The 27,500-nt window shown below is 35.7% G+C and overlaps 2 protein-coding genes across 2 annotated transcripts in view; both read right to left on the reverse strand.

The window, feature by feature from the left end:
- The window catches only part of LOC137639986 (carbonic anhydrase 13-like), an 88,016-nt gene that overhangs the window by 18,466 nt on the left and 42,050 nt on the right, over nt 1-27,500 (reverse strand). The gene's annotated exons all lie outside the window — the stretch shown is intronic.
- Nucleotides 1-27,500, reverse strand: part of LOC137638962 (RNA-binding protein 25-like) — a 40,027-nt gene that overhangs the window by 3,420 nt on the left and 9,107 nt on the right. Inside the window, exons 4-8 of the mRNA XM_068371302.1 lie at nt 10,757-10,802; nt 3,819-3,851; nt 3,567-3,603; nt 1,242-1,283; nt 1,162-1,196 (exon numbers count right to left, since the gene is read on the reverse strand). Of these exons, the coding sequence (XP_068227403.1) occupies nt 1,162-1,196; nt 1,242-1,283; nt 3,567-3,603; nt 3,819-3,851; nt 10,757-10,802 (193 nt within the window). The remainder of the gene's footprint in view (nt 1-1,161; nt 1,197-1,241; nt 1,284-3,566; nt 3,604-3,818; nt 3,852-10,756; nt 10,803-27,500) is intronic.

Genomic DNA, 27,500 nt, shown 5'->3' on the forward strand with positions numbered 1-27,500 from the left:
AAAATAGTATAAAGCACTCTCTAGGTCATTCAGATCTCAGAGCCTTCGTGAAGCACTTAGTCGACATTTCAACTGATTTTTTTTTTCTTTTTGCTCATTGAGGTTTAGCTTTCGATCGCCCTTTACAGAACTGAAGTTCTCCTTGTTGTATTATGAAGATACATGGCCATGTTAGAAAACATTCCAGACTTCAGCTGTGGTAAAAGCTACACTTTTATTCATAAGTTATAATCGAGAACAGTATTGATTGAAGGATAGAGATGTTACTCGAGATGGCTGTCAACAGCAAACAACAAATATGATTTTCTTCCCTCTCTCTCTCTCTCTCTCTCTCTCTCTCTCCCTCTCTCTGATACAACATCTTTCGGAACAGTGAACCTGAACACAAATATTGTTATGAATATTCCCATGTTCCGTACGAAGACATATGTACATATATACAAACAGGCAAAAACTTCATACCTTTATAAAAATATTATCGTTTATGAAATCATGTTAATGCTTTGTGTAGTCTAAACCCTGATAATTTCTTTAATATATGCCGGGGCATGGCTGGTTATGTTTTATGCCGGAGGCAACCTCTTGTCAGATAAGAAAATAAGAAAGGAATAAGACAACACTTGCAAGAAAATAGGGCAGAAAGGAGGTACTGAAACAGAGAATCTCTTGTCAGCTAAGAAAATAAGAAAAGGAGTAAGACAATACTTGCAAGAAAACAAGGGAAGAAAGGAGGTACTGAAATGGAAAAGCTTTCGTCAGATAAGAAAATAAGGAAAACTAACAAGACAATACTTGCAAGAAAATAGGGTAAACAGGAGGTACTGAAATAGAGAACCTCTTGTCAGATAAGAAAATAAAAAAAGGAGCAAGACAATACTTGCAAGAAAACAAGGGAAGAAAGGAGGTACTGAAATGGAAAAGCTTTCGTCAGATAAGAAAACAAGAAAACTAGCAAAACAACACTAGCAAGAAAATAGAAGAAATGAGGCACTAAAACAATTTAAATGATGAAAGACACAATAACAGTTACAAGGAGAAAAGGACACAACAAGTTTCAAAACACAAAAAAAAAACAAGAAGACAATGGACTCAGTGACGACGTGTTGCACAAAATTTGTAAAATGTCCTCAGTAAGGTAAAAACAGTTACCAAACAATAAACTCTCTCTCTCTCTCTCTCTCTCTCTCTCTCTCTCTCTTCCAAGTTTTTCGAGAAAAGGTGTTTGGTAAGAATGGTGGTACTCTCTCTCTCTCTCTCTCTCTCTCTCTCTCTCTCTCTCTCAAGTTTTCGAGAAAAGGTGTTTGTTGAGAAGGATGGTACACTCTCTCTCTCTCTCTCTCTCTCTCTCTCTCTCCCAAATTTTCGAGGAAAAGGTGTTTGTTAAGAGTAGTGGGTACTCTCTCTCTCTCTCTCTCTCTCTCTCTCTCTCTCATACCCAGTTTTTTGGGGAATGGGGGTTTGATAAGGAGGAATATTTTCTCTCTCTCTCTCTCTCTCTCTCTCTCTCTCTTCCAAGTTTTTCGAGAAAAGGTTGTTTGTTAAGAATAGTCTCTCTCTCTCTCTCTCTCTCTCTCTCTCTCTCTCTTTCACACACATACCCAGTTTTTGGGGAATAGGGGTTTGATAAGGAGGAATATTCTCTCTCTCTCTCTCTCTCTCTCTCTCTCTCTCTCTCAAGTTTTCGAGAAAAGGTGTTTGGTAAGAATGGTGGCATTCTCTCTCTCTCTCTCTCTCTCTCTCTCTCTCTCTTCCAAGTTTTCGAGAAAAGGTGTTTGGTAAGAATGATGGTACTCTCTCTCTCTCTCTCTCTCTCTCTCTCACGCATACCCAGTTTTTGGGAATTGGAGGTTTGATAAGGAGGCATATTCTCTCTCTCTCTCTCTCTCTCTCTCTCTCTCTCTCTATCTCAAGGACATTGTCACACTGGGGCTAAAGGGGCTAAAAACAACTCTATCAGTGGCAGGATAATGTTATTGAAGCAAAGATTTGCTGGTTGAAAAGACCATGATGATTATCCAATTGTCCTCAACAACTTTCTAAATGGATTAGGTGACTTTCCATTGTTCGGTTGAAATTACAGTGGCTGGAAATAGCTAGACAGAGAGAGAGAGAGAGAGAGAGAGAGAGAGAAGCTGGTGATAAACTTTTGGTAAAAATTGATAGAATTAAACTGGACTCTCTCTCTCTCCTCTCTCTCTCTCTCTATATATATATATATATATATAAATATATACATATATGTATATATAATATATGTGTATATGATATATAATATATATATATATATATATATGTATAAATTATATATATATATCTATATATATACATATATATATATATATACATATGTGTATATATATATATATATATATATAAAGAGAGAGAGAGGAAAGAGAGAGAGAGAGAGAGAGAGAGAGAGAGAGAGACGCTGGTGAAGATCTCTTAGAAAAATTTCTAGAGAATTAAAACTAACAAAACTCGAACTATATAAATGCTTATCGTATTACTGAGAGAGAGAGAGAGAGAGAGAGGAGAGAGAGAGAGAGAGAGAAAGCTGGTGATGATCTAGAAAAATTCTAGAGAAATAATCTATCAACTCGAACAAATGATAACTGCTTATCGTATTGTTATAGTATTTTCGTACCCAAGTGACATCAATGAGATAAGAATGTATATAAAATATCAATTAAAAGACTGAGAATGAGTCTTTTTATAGTTTATATATGGAAGATCTGTTTTAATGTTGTTACTGTTCTTAGAATATTTTATCTTAAATTTTCTATTTCTTTTCATATAGTTTATTTCCTTATTTCTTTTCCTCACTGGGCTAGTTTTCCCTGTTGGAGCCCTTGGGCTCATAGTATCCTGCTTTTCCAACTAGGGTTGTAGCTTGGCTAGTAATACTAACTACTACTACTACTACTACTACTACTCCTAATAATAATAATAATAATAATAATAATAATAATAATAATGATAATAATACTTCATAGTTTATTTATTTTCCTTATTTTCTTTCCTCACTGGGCTAGTTTTCCTTGTTGGAGCCCTTGTGCTTATAGCATAATGTTTTTTCCAACTAGGGTTGTAGCTTGGCTAATAATAATAATAATAATAATAATAATAATAATAATAATCATAATCATAATCATAATCATAATTATAATAGTAATAATAATAATTATAATAATAATAATAACAACATCCGAAGAAGCTTTGTCACTACCCAACGTTTTTACAGATAATGCAGAACCGAAGCCATATCAGTTTGTCACCAAAGCACTAGTGTAGCTGATGGAAAAACACCCCCAGGAAGACAAACAGATAGACAGGAGTTGTGTTCGTTCGGAGACAAAGTTAAGAGTCAACTTTCGTATCATCTTTAGTCCTGACGTCAACTGTTTCTCTCTATACCAGGATGAAATCCTTGACGATTATAGTTTTGCCGAGTTAGCATCTGATGACGTAAGCCATTTCTTCGCGAAAAGTCACGTAGAAACCGACAATGATTCGAGGCTTTACATTTATCTAGATATGGATCAATTGTCCGTTTTATTGTCTCCTATTTCTCTCTCTCTCTCTCTCTCTCTCTCTCTCTCTCTCCTCAATGTGGCAATTTCTTTACATACAAAATAGCAAATACTTGGAATAGACTTCCAGCGGATGTAGTAAACAGTAACACGGTATACGAGTTCAAGAATAAGTTAGACAAGATCATAAGAACTCTAAATGATTAAGATAAATCGCTCTACCAAAGAGCAAATGGAGTCTCCGCAAATGGACTAAAAAGTCTTTGAGCCATCCAAAATCCTTGTAACTCTCTCTCTCTCTCTCTCTCTCTCTCTCTCTCTCTCTCTGTCCATATATGTTGCTGGATCAATGAAGACTTTTCTGTGAGATATAACATAATCGAACACATACACATTGAAAATTGCCACATTACCTCAACGGTGTACTTTAAGAAAAGACAAATTAACGAAACAATTACTACAAAAAATACAATAAGTGTAAAGCAAGTATGACATTGAATCTAAGGAAATATGTACCTAGAATATTACAAATGGATTTTTTTTTTTTTTTTTTTTTTTTTTTGAACGTGGGATATAATAGAACTAGATTTTATAACATCTCGCATTTTCCTTCTTCACTAACTTTCAGACAAAAGCTGGGCTCAGCCAGTAAGGCAAAGTTGACAATGGGGGCATCAATGAGGGGAACCGATATTCTTTTTAGAGAAAGTGGCATTTTAATTTTCATAATCTCTTTTTGTTTACCAACAGCTCTTCATCCCATGCATATCCGACATTCTTTTTAGAGAAAGGGGCATTTTTACATATCCTAATCTCTTTTTGTTTACCAACAGCTCTTCATCCCATGCATACCCGAATTCTTTTTAGAGAAAGTGGCATTCTACATTTCCTAAGCTCTTTTTGATGACCAACAGCTCTTCATCCCATGCATATACGACATTCTTTTTAGAGAAAGGGGCATTTTAAATTTCATAATCTCTTTTAGATGACCAATAGCTCTTCATCCCATGCATATCCTTCTTTTAATTCTTGCCTCATATCCTGTGAAACACTGTCTGTCCTAAGTACGTGTCCCTATTCAAGTCACTCAGCATGGAAGTCCTTGGCCACCTTTGTCGGGTGGACCGACACACGATCGATCCCAGCGGGGAGTGATAAATTACCCCAAAGGCGGGACAAAATTGTTATTCAAAGAAAAGGACATATTGATTAAATGGATCATTTATTTTGGGCGTCTTACGTACAAGGGTTTTCACGTCAGAGAGGCTGGAGGTAAAGAAACGAGGATTGAAATTGATGTATTTTGCTTTGCATAAAATTAGATGGTTTTTATGTGAATTGCTTAAGAAAAAGTAGAGGAATGACTGATAATTGAAACATTGAAATCTAAAATATTCAATTTCGCAAAACTAACCAAATTTGAGGACCCTTTCTGTATAAATAAAAAGTTTTAGATAATTCATCTTCAATATTAAAACCTAAGATTTTGAATTTTACAAAATTAACAAAATTTGAGGGCCCTTTCTGGATAAGTAAAAAAAATTTCGATCATTTATCTTTAACATTGAAATCTATAATTTTCAATTTCGTAAAAACTAACCAAATTTGAGGGCCCTTTCTGGATAGATAAAAAGATTTAGATAATTCATCTTCAATATTGAAATCTAAAATATTCACTTTCGCAAAACTAACCAATTTTAATAACCCTTTCTGAATAAATAAGAATTTTTAAATACTTTACTTTCACACTAAAACCTAAAATTTCCACTTTCGCAAAACTAATAAAATTGAGGGCCCTTTATGGATAGATAAAAGTTTTAGATAATTTATATTCAACATTGAAATCTAGAATTTTCCTTTTCGCAAAACTAACACAATTTGAGGACCCTCTCTGGATAAATAAAAAAGTTTTAGATACTTTATCTTCAGTGTTGAAATCTAAAATATTCAAAACTAAAACTTTGAGGGCCCTTTCTGGATAAATAAAAAAATTTTAGATACTTCATCTTCAACATCGAAATATAAAATATTCACTCTTGCAAAGGTAATAAACTTTGAGGATCCTTTCTGTATAAATAAAGTTTTACATACTTTATCTTCAACATCGAAAACTAAAATATTCACTCTTGCAAAAGTAATAAACTTTGAGGGCCCTTTCTGAATAAATAGAAAATTTTAAATACTTTATCTTCACTGTTGAAATCTGAAATTTTCAATTTCGTAAAACTAACACAATTTGAGGATCCTTTCTGAATAAGTAAAAGGTTTTAGATACTTCATCTTCAACAGTGAAATCTAAAATTTTCACTTTCGCAAAACTAACAAACTTTGTGGGCCCTTTCTGGATAAATAAAAAGTTTTACATAATCTGGCTTCAATCTCTTACTGCTTGTCATAAAAAACGCATCACGAATATACAAACTAGCAAAAGGATTAAACTAACAATTCTCGTCACGAACCAAGCTGCTGTCTAAGTGACACTATCTCTTACATAAATAGTTTGAGAGAAACGAGATTCACAAACAAACCACTTGAAAGTGTCCCTGTCGAGTTGAGAAAACAAACTGAGTGAATTCATTCTTGAAATTGCTTTTATGAAGATGTAAATTGGGCGTAAGTTTTTTTTATTATGTTAAATTGATATTCTATATGGGTAAAATATTCTTTACCTTAGTCTGACATATAGTAATATGAAAGTAGTTTTACAATGAAGATGTAAATTGGGCATAAAATGTCTTATTACTTGGTAAATCGAAATTTATATGGGAAAAATGGTGTATACCTAAGTCTGAAATACGGTAATATGAAAGTAATTTTACAATGAAGATGTAAGATGGGCGTAAGTTTTCTTATTATTTTTCAAATTGATATTCTATATGGGTAAAAAGGTTGCTTTCCTTAGTCTGAAATACAGTAATATGAAGTAGTTTTACAATGAAGATGTAAAATGGGCGTAAATTTTCTTATTACTTGGTAAATCGAAATTTATATTGGAAAATGGTGTATACCTTAGTCTGAAATACGGTAAAAACTTAAACATTTACAGTTAAAAACAGTAAAAAAAATCAAGGAATAAATGTTGTCAGGCATTTAGCATTTTAAAAACGGATGTATTGGCGTAAAGGAGTGATATTACGGTCACCAACCCGTAAAAGATAATATCAAAGTAGGGTAAAATTACGGTCACCTGTATTTTAATGAAATACGGCTAGGAAAAGTATATTTTTACTGAAATTTCCGATTAAATTACAGTTTTCTTTTTTGATAGTGTACGATTTAAGAAATACTAGGATTTCGTGTTACCTTTCCAAAAGTAAGCTGGTAGTAGCAAACACAGGTTTGAGAGTGAATTTATGGTAATCTTTTTTTATTACTTGTCAAATGGATATTCTATATAAGTAAAATTTTTACCTTAGTCTGAAATACTATAACATGAATTTACTTTTACAATTAAAAATTTACAGTAAAAAAAACGGTAAAACTCATGGAATAAATGGTCTGTCCCAATCAACTACAAAGGCTCCGTAAATTGAATTATTATTATTATTATTATTATTATTATTATTATTATTATTAGCCAAACTACAACCCTAGTTGGAAAAGCAAGATGCTATAAGCCCAAGGGCTCCAATGGGGAAAATATTATTATTATTATTATTATTATTATTATCATTATTATTATTATTAGCCAAACTACAACCCTAGTTAGAAAAGCAAGATGCTATAAGCACAAGGACTCCAATAGGGAAAAAATAGCCCAGTGAGGAAAGGAAATGAGGAAATAAAAAAGTGATGAGAACAAATTAACAATAAATCATTCTAAAAACAGTAACAACGCCTCAAATAGATATGTCATATAAACTATTAACAACGTCAAAAACATATATGTCATATATAAACTATAGACAAATTCAAACCAAGTAATTTATTTAGCATCATCAATCTATGTATGAGAAAAAAAAATTTTAATTGCGAATTCTTCATTGCCAAAATCAACATAAGGAGACGAAAGATATTTTTTTTTAAATAAGAAAGATTAGTCCACCAAACTTTCAACTGGGCTCCATAAGGCACTAAAAGAGTTGGAAGACCCAGTCCTACATGGCTGAGGACTATGAAGCGTGAAGTAGATGATGATGAATGGAAAAGTATTGAATTAAAAGCTCAAGATAGAGACGCCTGGTGAAATCTAACCGAGGGCCCTTTGCGTCAATGGGCGTAGGAGGAGATGATGATGATGATGATGATGATGGTGATGATGATGATGGTGATGATGATGATGATGATAGATCTTACCTTATTCCTAATGAATGACTACCTTAATTGGACTTCCACAAGAATTTGTTCTTACCTGAAAAGAAAGAAAAACATAATTAGTTTAAGGAAACTGTGGAAATTAAATCAAAATACCTTAATGTTAAGACTAGTTAATAATAGTATGAATTTTTCAAAGATGTAATAATCTCCTCTATATAATAAAAAGGAAGTGTCTGGATATATATATATATATATATATATATATAATTTTCGTTCTTATGCTCAGCTCTCTCCGTCCCTCGGGTTAGGGGGAGAGGGAGTAGTCATAACCTGGTGAGGGGGTTGCGTGTGTACGTGTGTACATATCTATCTAAATATCTATTTATTATATTATTATTATTATTATTATTATTATTATTACTTCCTAAGCTACAAACCCTAGTTGGAAAAGTAGAATGCTATATTCCCGAGGGCCCCAACAGGGAAAATAGCCCAGTGAGGAAAGGAAATAAGGAAATTAACAATTGAAATAAAATATTTTATGAACAGCAACAACATCAAAACAAATCTTTCACAAATAAACAATTAAAACTTTAAAAAAAAAAAAAAAAGGAAGAGAAATAAGATAAAATAGCGTGCCCGAGTGTACCCTCAAGCAAGAGAACTCTACCAATAATGAAATACACGTATTCATGCCACTTATAAACACAAGTTCAAACATACGACAGAGTGTACCCTCAAGCAAGAGAACTCTACCCAAAATGAAATACACTCCACACAAGTTCAAACATACGACAGAGTGTACCCTCAAGCAAGAGAACTCTAGCAAAAATGAAACACACTCAATCATGCCACATATACACACAAATTCAAACATACGATAGAGTGTACCCTCAGCAAGAAAACTCACCAAAATTGAAATACACTCCACACAAGTTCAAACATACGACAGAGGTGTATCCTCAAGCAAGAGAACTCTACCCCAAATGAAATACACTCACTCATGCCACCTATACACATACGATCAAACATACGACAGAGTGTACCCTCAAACAAGAGAACTCTATCCAAATTAAATACACTTATTCATGCCACCTATAAACACAAGTTCAAACATACGACAGAGTGTACCCTCAAGCAAGAGAACTCTACCCCATATCAAATACACTCAATCATGCCACTTATACACACACGCTCAAACATACGACAGAGTGTACCCTCAAGCAAGAGAACTCACCAGAAATGAAATACACTCCACACAAGTTCAAACATACGACAGTGTACCCTCAAGCAAGAGAACTCTACCAAAAATGAAATACACTCCACACAAGTTCAAACATACGACAGAGTGTACCCTCAAGCAAGAGAACTCTACCCAAAATGAAATACACTCCACACAAGTTCAATCATACGACAAGGTGTACCCTCAAGCAAGATAAAACTCTACCAAAAATGAAATACACTCGACACAAGTTCAAACATACGACAGAGTGTACCCTCAAGCAAGAGAACTCTACCCCAAATGAAATACACTCCACACAAGATTAAACATACGACAGAGTGTACCCTCAAGCAAGAGAACTCACCAATAATGAAATACACTCCACACAAGTTCAAACATACGACAGAGTGTACCCTCAAGCAAGAGAACTCTACCAAAAATGAAACACACTTATTCATGCCACCCTTACACATACGTTCAAACATACGAACTCACGGATCAGCGGCCCCCGGGGCAAACCGCCCCCCCCCCCCCCCCTTCCGGCATGACGTCACAAAGCGGAGCCCTCTGGTGGGGAAAAATCAATGTGGAGTAGATCCCAGAATACCTTCCTTCTCGGCCAGCAACATCCACCGCACTTAAACCTCACCCCCTCCCCACCCCCCCCCACCCCCCCCACCCCCGCCCCCTTCTTCATCTCAGGTTATTAATAGTAAGTTCTCACGGTTTTCCTCAATTTCTATTATTTATCGTGGTTTTTTTCGCTTCTCCCCTTTATCGTAAATAGGAGTGAATGAGGTTAATTTGCGGTTTTTAATAATGCGAGTATTAATCATTCAATACTTTTAATCTATTTCTTTAATTCCTTTCCTCACTGGGCTGTTTTCCATGTTGGAAGGTGTTTAGTAAACTAGAAATTAATTATTCATTACTTCGCTTTTAGTTTATTTTCTTATTTCCTTTCCTCCCTGGGCTGTTTTCCCTGTTGGTATGTGTTTAGTGAACTAGGAATTAATTATACATTACTTCGCTTTTAGTTTATTTTTTCATTTCCTTTCCTCACTGGGCTGTTTTCCATGTTTGAGAGTGTCTAGTGAACTAGGAATTAATTATTCATTACTTCGCTTTTAGTTTATTTTTTTATTTCCTTTCCTCACTGGGCTGTTTTCCATGTTGGAAGGTGTTTAGTGAACTAGGAATTCATTCATTACTTCTCTTGTTTATTTTTTTTATTTCCTTTCCTCATTGGGCTGTTTTCCATGTTGGAAGGTGTCTAGTGAACTAGGAATTAATTACTCATTACTTGTCTTGTCGTTTATTTGTTTATTTCCTTTCCTCACTGGGCTGTTTTCCATATTGGAAGGTGTTTGATGAAATAAGAATTTATTATTCTTTACTTCTCTTGTAATCTGTTTCTTTATTTCCTTTTCTCACTGGACTGTTTTCCATGTTGGAAAGTGTTTAGTGAACTAGGAATTAATTATTCATTACTTCTCTTGTAATCTGTTTCTTTATTTCCTTTCCTCACTGGGCTATTTTTTTCCCTGTTGGAGCCCTTGGGCTTATAGCATCCTGCTTTTCCAAGTAGGGTTGTAGCTTAGCTAATAATAATAATAATAATAATAATAATAATAATATGATTTTTAATCTTCAAACTAAACGTCAAAATGAAAATGAATATAGAAATAAATGTTCCTTACGTCATAAAATTTCACAGTTGAAAATAAAGTTAATGGATTAATAGAACATCTCTCTCTCTCTCTCTCTCTCTCTCTCTCTCTCTCTCTCTCTCTCTGACAACCGGTATTGCAAACATTCAGTGATTTAGCCAAACATTAAAGTATCCTGTTACCCCGCTGGGGAGAGAGAGAGAGAGAGAGAGAGAGAGAGAGAGAGACAGACAGACAGAGAGAGAGAGAGAGACAGAGAGAGAGAGAGAGACAGAGAGAAGTGCATATTGCAACGAAGTGTATTCAACACACCCAAGCTAAATCAGTTTTATATAGAAATATATTGAAAATAAAAGGAAAAATGAGAGAGAGAGAGAGAGAGAGAGAGAGAGAGAGAGAGAGAAATGCATACTAGAACGAAAAGTATATAAGTACAGTCAAGCTAAATCCGTTTTATGTATAAATGTATGTTGGGATGTAACGAAAAATGAAATATGAGAGAGAGAGAGAGAGAGAGAGAGAGAGAGAAATGCATACTAGAACGAAAAGTATATAAGTATAGTCAAGCTAAATCCGTTTTATGTATAAATGTATGTTGGGATGTAACGAAAAATGAAATATGAGAGAGAGAGAGAGAGAGAGAGAGAGAGAGAGAGAGAGAATGCATACTAGAACGAAAAGTATATAAGTATAGTCAAGCTAAATCCGTTTTATGTATAAATGTATGTTGGGATGTAACGAAAAATTAAATATGAGAGAGAGAGAGAGAGAGAGAGAGAGAGAGAGAGAGAGAGAGAGATGATGGACGGGGTCGGGAGATTTATGTATAGCCTCTATTGCTACTTCAAGGAATGTAGTTACTATGCTCATTTCTAAGCAAAGTACTAAGGCGAAATATTCCTGACACATAGCCAAGGTATGTGCCCTTGACATTAGCTTGCAGTTACAGACGTTGAATTTTTTATATTGTAACATTCTTTAGATGAGGTTTTTCACGAAATGAAAGTATGACATGAAATATCTATAGTAGCATTTAGATAATGTTTTTCATGAAATGAAAGTATGGCATGAAATATCTATATGGTTGCATTCTTTAGATAATGTTTTTCACGAAATGAAAGTATGACATGAAATATTTACTGAAGCATTCTTTAGATAATATTCTTCACGAAATGGTAGCATGACATGAAATATCTTTGGGAGTCTCCGTGTTGTTAAGCAAAGTTTTTCCATTAATTTGAAAGGTTAGCAACAATTCCCCGGGAAAGGCTTAAGGACTAGAGTAATCCACTTTACTCTCTATCCTTGTTCCTTGCCTCATGATGACTGATTTGACCTGGATTCTTCACAATCTTGTCAAATAGTCTTTGATTTTGTTTTGTGCCTGTTCTTTATTGGTTTTACTTCTGTAATGATAAAGAGGTTGGTAATTTTCCCATTTATCTAACGTAATTCCTTCGCTTGTAATAGACACGCTTCTAGAAGGTTAAAATCACTGGCTACAGCACCAAATAAACTTACTGCACAACCTCTACAACGTTCACGCTTCCAGAAGACTAAAATCACTAGGTACAACACCAAACACACTTACTGCACAGCCTCTACAACGTTTACGCTTCCAGAAGGATAAAATCACTAGGTACAACACCAAACACACTTACTGCATAGCCTCTACAACGTTTACGCTTCCAGAAGGATAAAATCACTAGCTACAACACCAAAAACACTTACTGCATAGCCTCTGCAACGTTTACGCTTCCAGAAGAATAAAATCACTAGGTACAACACCAAAAACACTTACTCCACAGCCTCTACAACGTTTACGCTTCCAGAAGGATAAAATCACTAGGTACAACACCAAATACACTTACTGCACAGCCTCTACAACGTTTACGCTTCTAGAAGGTTAAAATCACTGGCTACAACACCAAATACACTTACTGCACAGCCTCTACAATGTTTACGCTTCTAGAAGGCTAAAATCACTAACTACAATACCAAATACACCTACTGCACAGCCTTTACAACGTTTAGGCTTTCAGAAGGCTAAAATCATTGGCTACACCACCATTTGCCCGTACTGCAAAGCCTCTATAACATTAAGAATGCTCTCTCTCTCTCTCTCTCTCTCTCTCTCTCTCTCTCTCTCTCAAGCTTGAAATGTCAGTCGTACACTATATAGTCACAGACAAGCTAGCAACGGCTCACGGGTTCAGTGTTCAGGATAGGTCATGGATTCAATTCGCCAAATCATAATCTTTATTTTTTAATTTAGTAATGTATAAACAGTCATTTCCCCTTTCTAATTGGAGATACTTTAACGTGGTGAAAGAGTTTGTGTATCGCCATGATCAGCAAAGCTGTACTAGTCAGTGCCACCCATACTAGGCTGGCGTGCTGTGTGCGATTGGACCGAAGTCTCCTACCATAACCAATCCGCAGTTGCCAAACCCCACACATGAATAAGGGCATTTCTGAGGCCTTTGTCCTACAGTGGACTAGAAACAGGTGTTGTTGTTGATGTTTACAATTATGAATGAAGTCTCCCACCATAACTAACCCACAGAGGCCAGCTTGGTGATGAAAACTGGCCAAAACCCAGACATGAATAAGGATATGTCTGAGGCCTTTTTCTTGCCGTGGACTAAAAGCAGCTGCATTCGTTGTAGTTGTTTCCAGTGAAACAAACTTTAAACAATTTCTCAATAGCTAAGATGACTATAAATAAAAGAATGATACAACACAAGCTAGCAAAGACAAAACAAGACTAATCATAACATCAGAGCCCCAAGTTTCCCTCAGGTGTGTCAGCAGTTAATCCTTGCATGAAAAGATACTTCGGGAAGACAAACGACACCTGAATGGATTCGTGCACCGAGTATTCAAGTTTCAGCTGAGGCTGTTGATGGAATCATTAGAAGAGAAAGAGGTCGGGTACAACACGCAGCTCAGGTGTCAGTAATTTTGCGAGCTGAGTGTGGGACTTTACTTCGAGGTATTTGCCACTTTATCTCGCTTATCTTGTACCTTTAGTTTTTCTTTTAATATTTCTATTTAGAGTAGTTTTCGCTCTTCAAAATAATAATTTGCTAATGCTTTGATACTCAATAGTCAGAAGTTTCTAATTTAAATTGAATGCGATACAAAAGACAAATTCATGCAAAGAAACAAAGGAAGTACGAATAATGCGCAACGTGAATCATACTTACTCTCTCGATTAGGCAGCAAGTAAGCTTATTGTTTATGTGCATGTTGTCGGTTATAGTACGCTCTCGTTGTTGGTCTGAGCTTCTTTTCAAGCATGTTGTCGGTTATATTACGCTCTCGTTGTTGGTCTGAGCTTCTTTTTGAGCAGGTTGTCGGTTATAGTACGCTCTCGTTGTTGGTCTGAGCTTCTTTTCTAGCATGTTGTCGGTTATAGTACGCTCTCGTTGTTGGTCTGAGCTTCTTTTCTAGCATGTTGTCGGTTATAGTACGCTCTCGTTGTTGGTCTGAGCTTCTTTTCTAGCATGTTGTCGGTTATAGTACGCTCTCGTTGTTGGTCTGAGCTTATTTTTGAGCATGTTGTCGGTTATAGTACGCTCTCGTTGCTGGTCTGAGCTTCTTTTCTAGCATGTTGTCGGTTATAGTACGCTCTCGTTGTTGGTCTGAGCTTCTTTTCTAGCATGTTGTCGGTTATAGTACGCTCTCGTTGTTGGTCTGAGCTTCTTATTTAGCATGTTGTCGGTTATAGTACGCTCTCGTTGTTGGTCCGAGCTTCTTTTTTAGCATGTTGTCGGTTATAGTACGCTCTCGTTGTCAGTCTGAGCTTCTTTTTTAGCATGTTGTCGGTTATAGTACGCTCTCGTTGCTGGTCTGAGCTTATTTTTGAGCATGTTGTCGGTTATAGTACGCTCTCGTTGTTGGTCTGAGCTTCTTTTTGAGCAGGTTGTCGGTTATAGTACGCTCTCGTTGTTGGTCTGAGCTTCTTTTTGAGCATGTTGTCGGTTATAGTACGATCTCGTTGTTGGTCTGAGCTTCTTTTTCAGCATGTTGTCGGTTATAGTACGCTCTCGTTGTTTGTCTGAGCTTCTTTTTGAGCATGTTGTCGGTTATAGTACGCTCTCGTTGTTGGTCTGAGCTTATTTTTGAGCATGTTGTCGGTTATAGTACGCTTTCGTTGTTGGTCTGAGCTTCTCTTTTTGAGCATGTTGTCGGTTATAGTACGCTCTCGTTGTTGGTCTGAGCTTATTTTTGAGCATGTTGTCGGTTATAGTACGCTCTCGTTGTTGGTCTGAGCTTCTTTTTGAGCATGTTGTCGGTTATAGTACGATCTCGTTGTTGGTCTGAGCTTATTTTTTAGCATGTTGTCGGTTAAAGTACGCTCTCGTTGTTGGTCCGAGCTTCGTTTTTAGCATGTTGTCGGTTATAGTACGCTCTCGTTGTTGGTCTGAGCTTCTTTTTCAGCATTTTGTCGGTTATAGTACGCTCTCGTTGTTGGCCTGAGCTTGTTTTTTAGCATGTTGTCGATTACAGTACGCTCTCGTTGTTGGTCTGAGCTTCTTTTTTAGCATGTTGTCGGTTATAGTACGCTCTCGTTGTTGGTCTGAGCTTCTTTTCTAGCATGTTGTCGGTTATAGTACGCTCTCGCTGTTGGTCTGAGCTTCTTTTTTAGCATGTTGTCGATTACAGTACGCTCTCGTTGTTGGTCTGAGCTTCTTTTCTAGCATGTTGTCGATTACAGTACGCTCTCGTTGTTGGTCTGAGCTTCTTTTTTAGCATGTTGTCGGTTACAGTACGCTCTCGTTGTTGGTCTGAGCTTCTTTTTTAGCATGTTGTCGATTACAGTACACTCTCGTTGTTGGTCTGAGCTTCTTTTCTAGCATGTTGTCGGTTACAGTACGCTCTCGTTGTTGGTCTGAGCTTCTTTTCTAGCATGTTGTTGGTTATAGTACGCTCTCGTTGTTGGTCTGAGCTTCTTTTCTAGCATGTTGTCGGTTATAGTACGCTCTCGTTGTTGGTCTGAGCTTCTTTTTTAGCATGTTGTCGATTACAGTACGCTCTCGTTGTTGGTCTGAGCTTCTTTTTGAGCATGTTGTCGGTTATAGTACGCTCTCGTGATTGATCTCACTGAAGGGTGTATTATGTTAATTCTAGAATCAAACAGAAACTACTTTCAAATAACAAGATTGTGAACTTTATAGTATTTGAAGCAAAGATTAAGAAATAATATCCTGGAGTTGATAGGGTGTATGTTCTCTACGATAAGTAGATGAAAAGATATGAGCAAAGGAGTGGATTGCTTCAAATTATCACTAAACCGTACAGGATGTAAGCAAACCAAATGTGTTCTTTGCCTTATCACTTTGAAGATTGTAGGTATGACGTAATGTTTCTAAATAAATCTGGGCTAATTCTTGTTTCTTTTTCTAATTCAGCAACCTGGTTTGAATCACAGAATGTTTATGTTTTTAATTCAGCAATCTGGTTTGAATTTTAAAATCGAGTTTCGAACTGCATTTCAAGATTAAAAAACAGAACCCAACAATGATCTTCAATCGAAAAAAAACAATTCTCTAAGTCCCAACCTTTATGACTTTAAATCTTTTGATTGATTGATTTAAAGTTTTCTGGCATCCTGACATCTAAGGTCATTCCTGCAAGTTCCAACCTTTTTAAGAACGTAAAACCTTTTGATTGAATCCTTCGAGTCCCAACCTTTTTAACAACGTTAAATCCTTTGATTGAATCCTTCAATTCCCAATCATTTTAACAACGTTAAATCCTTTGATTGAATTCTCCGAGTCAAAACCCTTTTAACAACGTTAAATCCTTTGATTGAATTCTACGAGTCAAAACCTTTTTAACATCATTAAATCTTTTGATTGAATCCCAATTAAAAACTATTTTAACAACGTTAAATCTTTTAATTGAATTCTGCGAGTCACAACCCTTTCAACAACCTTAAATCTTTTAATTGAATCCTCAGAGTCAAAACCCTTTTAACAACGTTAAATCCTTTGATTGAATTCTACGAGTCAAAACCTTTTTAACATCATTAAATCTTTTGATTGAATCCTAATTCAAAACTATTTTAACAACGTTAAATCTTTTAATTGAATTCTGCGAGTCACAACCCTTTCAACAACCTTAAATCTTTTAATTGAATTCTGCGAGTCACAACCCTTTCAACAACCTTAAATCTTTTAATTGAATCCTCAGAGTCAAAACCCTTTTAACAACGTTAAATCCTTTGATTGAATTCTGCAAGTAACAACCCTTTTAACAACGTTAAATCCTTTGATTGAATTCTCCAAGTCACAACCCTTTTAACAACGTTAAATCCTTTGATAGAATCCTTGTGAAATCCTTTGATTGAATCCTAATTCAAAATTATTCTAACAATGCAAATCCTTTAATAGAATCCTTCTAGTCCCAACCCTTTTAAAAACGTGAAATCCTTTGATTGAATTCTCCGAGTCCCAACCTTTTTAACAACGTGAAATCCTTTGATTGAGCCGTTGAATCCGAACAGTAATTGAGCACCTAATAAAGGAAATTACAAAGATGATTACTAAAGAATACACAGAACGTCCATCGACCGTTTCCCGGCCTTCTGGATCAATGAAGATTATGTAAGACGGTTGTGTAAGGGGGAAATAGGCCACAGGAAGCCATATGGAGGATGGTGCTTTGCTCTTACTTAATGTTGTTTGAGAGTTGCATGTGGCACTTTCTTATTCTTTCAAATTGTTTTTCAATAAAAAAAAAACCTGTTTTTTATAAAATAGAATGCATCCTGTAAGGTGAAGCCATATGGAGAGGTGCTTTGCCCTTACTTAATGTTGTTTGGAAGTTTCATTTGGCATTATTTTATTCTTTCAAATTGTTTTTCAATAAAAAAAAAACTTTTTTATATAAAATAGAATGCATCCTGAGTGGATATTTATAGAGAAAGGTGCTTTTCTCTTACCTAATGTTGGTTGGAAGGTACATTTGGCATTTTTTTATTCTTTCAAATTGTTTTCAATAAAAAAATCTGTTTTTTTATATAAAATAGAATGCATCCTGAGTGGATATTTATAGAGAAAGGTGCTTTTCTCTTACCTAATGTTGTTTGGAAGTTGCATGTGGCATTTTTTTATTCTTTCAAATTGTTTTTCAATAAAAAAAAACCTGTTTTTATATAAAATAGAATGCATCCTGAGTGGATACATATAGAGAAAGGTGCTTTGCCCTTACTTAATGTTGTTTGGAATGTACATTTGGTATTTCTTTTATTATTTCAAATTGTTTTTCAATAAAAAAAAACCTGTATTTGTTATATAAAATAGAATGCATCCTGTAAGGTAGAAATAGGCCATAGGAAGCCATATGGAGGATGGTGCTTTACTCTTACTTATTGCTGTTTGGAAGGTACATTTAGCACTTTTTTATTCTTTCAAACTGTTTTTCAATTAAAAAAAAACCTATTTTTATAAAATAGAATGTATCCTGTAAGGTGAAGCCATATGGAGAAAGGTGCATTACACTTTCCTAATATTGTTTGGAAGGTACATTTGGCATTTTTTTATTCTTTCAAACTATTTTTCAATTAAAAAAAAAAAACTTTTTTATATAAAATAGAATGGATCCTGTAAGGAGAATAATAAGCCACAGGAAGCCATATACAGAAAGGTGCTTTGCCCTTACTTAATGTTGTTTGGAAAGTGCATTTGGCATTTTTTTTATTCTTTCAAATTGTTTTTCAATAAAAAAAACTGTTTTTTATATAAAATAGAATGTATCCTGTAAGGTGAAGCCATATGGAGAAAGGTTCTTTGCTCTGACCCAATATTGTTTGGAAGGTGCATTTGACATTATTTTATTCTTTCAAATTGTTTTTCAATTAAAAAAAAAAACCTATTTTTTATATAAAATGGAATGCATCCTGTAAGGGGGAAATAGGCCACAGGAAGCCATATGGAGGATGGTGCTTTACTCTTACTTAATGTTGTTTGGAAAGTGCGTTTGGCATTTTTTTATTCTTTCAAATTGTTTTTCAATAAAAAAAAAACCTGTTTTTTATATGAAACAGAATGCATCCAGAGTGGATACATATAGAGAAAGGTGCTTTACTCTTACTTAATGTTGTTTGGAAGTTGCATTTGTCATTTTTTTTTCTTTCAAATTGTTTTTCAATAAAAGAAAAAACTTTTTTTTATATAAAATGGAATGCATCCTGTAAGGAGAATAATAGGCCACAGGAAGCCATATGGAGGATGGTGCTTTAGTCTTACTTAATGTTGTTTGGAAGTTGCATTTGGCATTTTTTTATTCTTTCAAATTGTTTTTCAATAAAAAAAAAAACTTTTTTATATAAAATAGAATGCATCCAGAGTGGATATTTATAGAGAAAGGTGCTTTCCTCTTACTTAATGTTGTTTGGAAGGTACATTTGGCAATTTTTTTCAAACTATTTTTTCAATTAAAAAAAAACCTTTATTTGTTATATGAAATAGAATGCATCCTTTAAGGAGGAAATAGGCCACAGGAAGCCATATAGAGAAAGGTCCTTTGCCCTTACTTAATATTGTTTGAAAGTTGCATTTAGCATATTTTGTTCAAACTATTTTTCAATTGAAAAAAAACCATGTTTGTTATATAAAATAGAATACATCCTAAGTAAATAAAGAACAAAATTATCACTCTTGTTTATATCTTATATTGATTTTGCATTGCTTCTATTTTATTTATTTCCTTATTTCCTTTTTCTTCACTGAGCTATTTTCCCTGTTGGAGCCCTTTGGCTTATAGCACCCTGCCTTTTTCAACTAGGGTTACAGCTTAGCTAGTCATCTGTGACAAATAATAATAATAATAATAATAATAATAATAATAATAATAATAATAATAATAATAATAATAATAATAATAATAATAATAATAATAAGCAAAAGAAAATCCAAAATATATAAAGCCAAATCACCCCTGGAAAACCCTGAAGCGTAAACAACTCTATCGTCTGGAATCCAGATTTGAAATTTCCAGCCATTTTTCCAGGCCAGTCGAAGGTTTTCCTGGAACGCTGCCAGTCGCAATGTCCACGATGTCCGGAGTGGCACGAACTCCTTCATCCTAGGCCCTTCGAGCTAGACTTGACCTTGATTCATCCTTAGGTCTTTAGGATCTTTGGAGAGACTCCTTCAAAGGTGAGGAACAATTATCTTCCAGAGGTTTGAGATTAACAAAGAACAAAATTGCTGCTGTTCTTGAAAGTATTTATAAATTGTTCATTCCTTCTCTTGTAGTTTATTTATTTCCTTGTTTCCTTTCCTTCACTGGGCTATTTAGAGAGAGAGAGAGAGAGAGAGAGAGAGAGAGAGAGAGAGAGAGTAATGAACCTGGTTACGTAGTCTCAATTGTTAACTCGTGAGTAACTTAGTTTATTCATTTCCTTGCTCCCTCTCCTCACTGGGCTGTTTTCACTTTTGAAGCCTGTTTCCTTTTCTCCACTGGGCTATTTAGAGAGAGAGAGAGAGAGAGAGAGAGAGAGAGAGAGAGTCATCAACCTGGTTACGTAGTCTGAATTGTAAACTCGTGAGTAACTTAGTTTATTTCCTTGTTTCCTTTCCTCACTGGGCTATTTTCACTTTTGGAGCCCTTGGGCTTATAGCATCCTGCTTTTTCAACTAGGGGTGAGCTTAGCTAGTAATAGTAATTACACATTGTATAACAAAGAAGAAAATTGTTACTGTTCTTAAAGTATTTGATTTTATTTGTTCATTACTTCTCTTGTAGTTTATTTATTTCTGTTATTCCTTTCCTCACTGGGCTGTTTTTCCTTGTTAGAGTCCAAGGGCTTATAGCATCTGCTTTTTCAACTAGGATTGAGCTTAGCTGCCCTTAAAAATTTGCAGAAAAAAACGGTAAAAATCCTGGAATAAATGTTGCCAGACATTTACCGTTTTGAAAACTGATATATTGACGCAAAGGAGTAATATTACGGTCACCAACCCGTAAAAGATAATAACAAAGTAAGGTAAAATTACGGTCGCCTGTATTTTACTGAAATACGCCTGAGAGCCAGATCTTTGCTCAAACAGCATCTATAGCATTTGCAACGCTTTCAGAAGCTAAAATCACTGTCAGGTCTTTGCTCAAACAACATCTATAAGGTTTAAAACCCTTCCAGAAGCTAAAATCACTGTCAGATTTTTGCTCAGACAGGCTCTATAACGTTTAAAACCCTTCTAAAAGGCTAAAATTACTTCTATATCTCTGCTTAAACAGCATCTATAACATTTACAACGTTTCCAGGAGGCTAAAATTACTGCCTATATTTTTACGAAGAATTTCTGATTAAAATAACTGTCTTTTAAGTGTAGCAAAAATGACAATAATAAAAATACATTGTACAATATCTGTGACGTCTAAACCTATTTCGTCGCAGGTGGATATTTCCAAATTGAGGGTTCTCTAATTGCATATCATTTTCCTGGAAGGCAAAGGAAACAAAAAGCAGACATGAGTCATGACCCGAAGCATATGACAATCGAAAGAAAAAAAGCCGAAACAGACGAAGGCGAAGGACAAAACCGACTTGCATTTGCCTTTGTCCTCGGTGCTTTTGTGTCATCCTTTGCTTCAACGGTGATTGAAAACATACAAAAAAAAAAAAAACTAGAGGGGCACGCAGTAGAGCACGTACCTCCGCGCGGCAGCTTATTTCTCAACCTTTTGCTTGACCGTGACCGTGGCCTTTGACCTTAACATGTATTAATTGGGCTGAATTTTCATACACTCAAATACGAACCAAGTTTGAAGTCTGTGACAACGATGTCCAAACTTGTATTAATTGGCGTGGATTTTCATACACTCAGATATGAGCCAAGTTTGAAGTCTCTGTGACAACGATGTCCAAACTTGTATTAATTGGTGTGGATTTTCATACAGTCAAATATGAACCAAGTTTGAAGTCTCTGTGACAACGATGTCCAAATTTGTATTAATTGGCGAGGATTTTCATACACTCAAATATGAGCCACGTTTGAAGTCTCTGTGACAACGATGTCCAAACTTGTATTAATTGGCGTGGATTTACATACACTCAAATATGAACCAAGTTTGAAGTCTCTGTGACAACAATGTCCAAACTTGTATCAATTGTCGTGGATTTTCATACATTCAAATATGAAATAAGTTTGAAGTCTCTGTGACAACGATGTCCAAATTTGTATCAATTGGCGTGGATTTTCATACACTCAAATATGAACCAAGTTTGAAGTCTCTGTGACAACAATGTCCAAACTTATAGCTGACTACGTGAATTGGACATTTTGCTTGACTTATAACATTGACCTTTGACTTTGAACTTCCAAAATTTAATCATTTCCAGCTTTTTACATAACAGTTAATCCCTGCAAGTTTCCTTACGATCAAAATTGTGGCCAGGAAGCTGTTCACAAACACACACAAACAAACCGGGGGTAAAACATAACCTTCCAACTTCATTGGCGGAGGTAAAAAAATGCATTAAAGCAATTTAAAAGCTTGAATTTTGAAATTGACCTTCCAAAATTTCATCATTTCCAGCTTTTTACCTAACAGTTAATCCCTGCAAGTTTCCTTACGATCAAAATTGTGGCCAGGAAGCTGTTCACAAACACACACAACAAACCGGGGGTAAAACATAACCTTCCAACTTCATTGGCGGAGGTAAAAAAGGCATTAAAGCAATTTAGAAGACTTAATAATGATGCTTTGTCACTGTTTTTACTCATGTCAAAATCAGTTTTCGCATTCTCATGCTGTCTTTGTGCAATGATCTCTTTCTTAGTGGGGATAACATAACGTCTTGAAAGGATTTACGTATCACCATGACCAGCAAACCTGTACTAGTCAGGGACACCCATACTAGGTTGGTTTGCTGTGAGCGATTAGACGAAACGTGGTGAAAGGGTTTGCGTATCGCCATGATCAGCAAACCTGTACTAGTCAGGGACACCCATACTAGGTTGGTTTGCTGTGAGCGATTAGACGAAACGTGGTGAAAGGGTTTGCGTATCGCCATGATCAGCAAACCTGTACTAGTCAGGGACACCCATACTAGGTTGGTTTGCTGTGAGCTATTAGACCAAAGTCTCCCACAATCACCAGTCAGCCCTTGCTAGCGTGATTATGAAATGGCCAATCCCCAGACTATGGACGTGTCTGAGGCCTTTGTCCTGCAGTGGACTAGAAACAGCTGTATTTGTCTGAGGCCTTTGTCCTGCAGTGGACTAGAAACAGCTGTATTTGTCTGAGGCCTTTGTCCTGCAGAGGACTAGAAACAGCTGCATTTGTTGTTGTTGTTGTTGTTGTTGCTGTTATTGTTGTTGATGTTGTTTTCATTTAATTTTCTCTCTGATAAAGTTGATGATGACATAGAATAGAAACAATGCTTAATTAGAAATTCTATTATAATCCCTGACTAGTGAACGCCAAACTGGAGTTCGAGTCCCGCTCAAACTCGTTAAGTTTCTTTGGTCGCTGCAACCTCACCATTCTTGAGGCACTCTGTTCTGTCTAATTTCTCTTCCTCTTGTATTGTTAGAATTATTATATTTTATATAGGAAATATTTATTTTAATGTTACTATTCTTAAAATATTCAATTTTTACTTGTTTCCTTTCCTCACTGGGCAATTTTCCCTGTAGGGGCCCCTGGGCTTATAGCACCCTGCTTTTCCAACTAGGGCTGTAGCTTAGCAAGTAATAATAATAATAATAATAGATAATAATAATGGAAGTTTTGGGGAAACCTATAGATCTATCTATTGAGTCATCAGCAGCCATATTGCCTGGCTCACCTTGGTCCTAGGTTGGGTGGAGAGGGGGCTTGGGCGCTGATCATATGTATATATGGTCAGTCTCTAGGGCATTGTCCTACTCGATAGGGTTAGTCACTGTCCCTTGCTTCTGCCAATCATGAGCGGAATTTAAACCTTTAAACCTCAGCGAACATATGAATAAAACTGAATGAGAATTTTATTACTCCTGTAAAGTAGGAGGGGCAGAAAGGGGGGGGGGGGGTAGGGGTGTTTTTGTGACTGGATAATCAATTCTTTCTGTCATGAAATGACGTAGAATCTTTTTTTTGCCCTGGAGATAAAACCGAGACGAATAAGAAAAAAAAATTCTCAACTTTTTCGAAATAAAAAGAAATTACAAGCTAGATGAGCCTGTGGTGAGATAGAACAGAGATGAAAAAGAATTTTTTTTTTTCTGAACGTTTTTGAAATAAAAAGAAGTGAAAAAAATACAAGCTAAATGAGGCTGTGGTGAGACAGCCATTCTATAATTGAAATCGCACAGGTTCAGAAATAAAATTTTATAAGTTTCCAGTGGAGAAATGATGTTGGGTTCTAAAGCTCTTGATACAATTTTGGATTTAATCCAGAAGCTTCAGACAGGAATATGTAAGTCACAATCTTATCCCATTGATGTATACATTGAAGAATGGTTACATGGTGTGGTTACATGGTGTGTGAAAGTCAAATTTGACGAGAGAGATATGGAAGTTGTCTTACCCCATTGATGTATACATAGAAGAATGGTTACATAGTATATAAAAGTCAAAACTAATACAAAACTGCAAATTGTGTTTTGATTGATTACATATATGTGTGTGTATGTGTCTCATATATATGTATCGCCATGATCAGCAAAGCTGTACTAGTCAGGGCCGACCCATACTGGGCTGGTTTGCTGTGAACAATCAAGAGGCAAATCTCACACTATGACCAATCTAGCTGGCCAGCTTGGTGATGAAAACTGGTCAAACCCCTGACATGATTAAGGACATGTCTGAGGCTTTGTCTTGCAGTGGACTAGATACTTTTGTATTTGCTGTTGTTGTTGTTGTTGTTGTATTTATAGAGATACCTCTTATTTGTGGTACCCTACCTCTTCTTACTACAACCAATGCCTACTATACTCAATTTTTCTTAATGAACTGACTCACAGCGGTGCCCTTTTAGCTCGGAAAAGTTTCCTGCTCTCTGATTGGTTAGAATGATCTTGTCCAGCCAATCAGCGATCAGGAAACCTTTCCGAGCTAAAAAGGGCACCCATGCGAGTCAGTGCAAATCTGCCTCACTAAAAAGAATAGACTATAGGTCCAGAATTCACAGCTTACTCAATCAGGATTTTAAAGGCTTAAAAGCAACTTATGAATGGCAGAGGCAGGGAACAGTAGCATTGCCCTAGCAAGAAGGATAATGGCCTAGAGACTGACTATATATACATATGATCAGCGCCCAAAATCCATCTCCACCGAAGCTAGGACCAGGGAGGGTCAGGCAATGGCTGCTGATGATTCAACAGGCAAGCCTGAAGGCTCCCCAAAGACCCCAACTCCAACCCCCGCTGCTTGGATCACAAGGATGGTAAGGATGTAGCGTCTAAAGGAACTAACGAGTTTCAGCAGGGCTCGAACCCCAGTCTGGCGATCCCCAGGCAAGGAATTTACCAACAGGCCACCACAACCCTATTATTTTATTTCATGGGGCACGTCCCCATTTGATTTTGTACTACTCCCCATTGTTCTACACGCGTGTGTGTATATTCCTTCCACCTCATAACTAGAACAGATCAGTTCGCTGTGACACAAACTGATTGTCTTCAATTCCAAGAATCTTGTCCGAGTCGAGGAAGGAACGAGCGTCTTGTATCTCTGAGTTGTTTTTACTGTATAGCTATGTGCTGCTATGTGGGATATGATCCTAAATAATTGAAGCTATCAGTTTGTAGTAACAAGAAACTGGAGAATGAAGACCAGCTTTGTTAGTTGACAATTCCATTAATGTTTGCCATTAGAAAGAAACTGAAGAATGAAGAACAGCTTCGTCACTTGGAAATGCCAATAATATTTGCCAGTAGAAAGAAACTGAAGAATGAAGAAACTGAAGAATGAACAGTTGCTTTTCTGCTTGAAAATTTTAGTAATATTTGCCAGTAGAAAGAAAATGAAGAATGAACAGTTGCTTTTCTGCTTGAAAATGTCAGTAATGTTTGCCAGTAGAAAGAAATTGAAGAATGAAGAACAACTGTGCTACTTGGAAATCTCAGTAATATTTGCCAGTAGAAATACACTGAAGAATGACGAACAACTGTGCTACTTGGAAATGTCAGTAATATTTGCTAGTAGAAAGAAACTGAAGAATGAAGAACTCCTACTTGAAAATGTCAGTAATATTTGCCAGTAGAAGATTATATTCCGAAGCAATTTAAGCTTAAACAAAATCCTCGAAAATCTCATTAATTTTGCGAGAAGTAAATGAAAAATCTAATGACCTCCAAGTGTCTTATCATTTTGATAGAAAATAACCAAGTCAATTTAGGGCTCCGTTATTTCTCAACCAATCGATGTTCTGATTTTAACCTTGGTTCTAATCATACGATGAAGATAAAAATACCCAGACTATCAATCATACTATCCGATCGTGTCCACTATCTCGTAATTTAGACAACTCTGACTTAATTAGAGACAATGAAAGGACGCTTCAATGATTGGCTCTTTGGCGTGATAAGCTCAGATGATGATTAAGATGAGATTGTTCTCTGCATTTGTCCTTTCTTCTTTGATCGAAAAGTTTCCACTTCGAGAAATATACACTTTAAAGATGATAAATAGAAAGGCAAAGCTTGAAGTATCAGAGATATTATTGTATAAGACATAAGTCTTTTTATACTTCATATATGACATATCTGTTTTGACGTTGTTACTGTTTTTAGAATGATTTATTGATAATTTTTTCCCATCATTTATTTATTTCCTTTCCTCAATGGGCTATTTTTCCCTGTTGGAGACCCTTGGGCTTATAGCATCTTGCTTTTCCAACTAGGGTTGTAGCCTAGCAAGTAATAATAATAATAATAATAATAATAATAATAATAATAATAATAAGATCTATTCATATTCCATTTGTTCTCTCTCTCTCTCTCTCTCTCTCTCTCTCTCTCATCCAACAAAACAATAACGATATGAATGTTCCCAATGACTTCATTATACACCAGTATTCGCCGGCTGGGACAGATAACATTCTCATGATAACATTTTATAGATAAGAAACACTTCACTTATCAATGGAACATTACTCAATATGAGAGTACATCAATTTTCAAATACCTTCATATCCAGCGTGATTATGTTAAGATAAAATACAATAGCACTTGATTTCATTAGAGTTTTTCGCTGATATAGTTTTAAAAACTGTTGGAGAGTTCGAGTTGCTATGAGAGAGAGAGAGAGAGAGAGAGAGAGAGAGAGGAGAGAGAGAGAGAGAGAGAGAGAGAGAGATTTTAAAGCAATTTATCAATGTGTAATTTTCTTTTCAGATATACTCAATTTAAGAGAGAGAGAGAGAGAGAGAGAGAGAGAGAGAGAGATTTAAAGCCATCTATCAAACGGTAATGTTTTCAGATATACTCAATTTAAGAGAGAGAGAGAGAGAGAGAGAGAGAGAGAGAGATTTTAAGGCCACTTATCAACGGATATTTCTGTTTTCTGATATACTCAATTTAAGAGAGAGAGAGAGAGAGAGAGAGAGAGAGATTTAACGCCATTTATCAAACGGTAATGGTTTTAGATATACTCAATCTTCTAATAGAGAGAGAGAGAGAGAGGAGAGAGAGAGAGAGAGAGAGAGAGAGAGAGAGAGAGGCGAGAGAGATTTTAAAGCCATTTATCAATAACTAATTCTATTCTCTCATATACTCCATTTCCTAATAAACATTTTCCAAAGACGAGTGAATAAGAAAACTATAATAGATGTTAAGCACAGATAGAATAACAATTACTTATCAAATAACATTAAGACAC

This window comes from Palaemon carinicauda, chromosome 4 (genome assembly GCF_036898095.1).
Source record: "Palaemon carinicauda isolate YSFRI2023 chromosome 4, ASM3689809v2, whole genome shotgun sequence".
In the NCBI taxonomy this organism is placed as follows: Eukaryota; Metazoa; Arthropoda; class Malacostraca; order Decapoda; family Palaemonidae; genus Palaemon; species Palaemon carinicauda.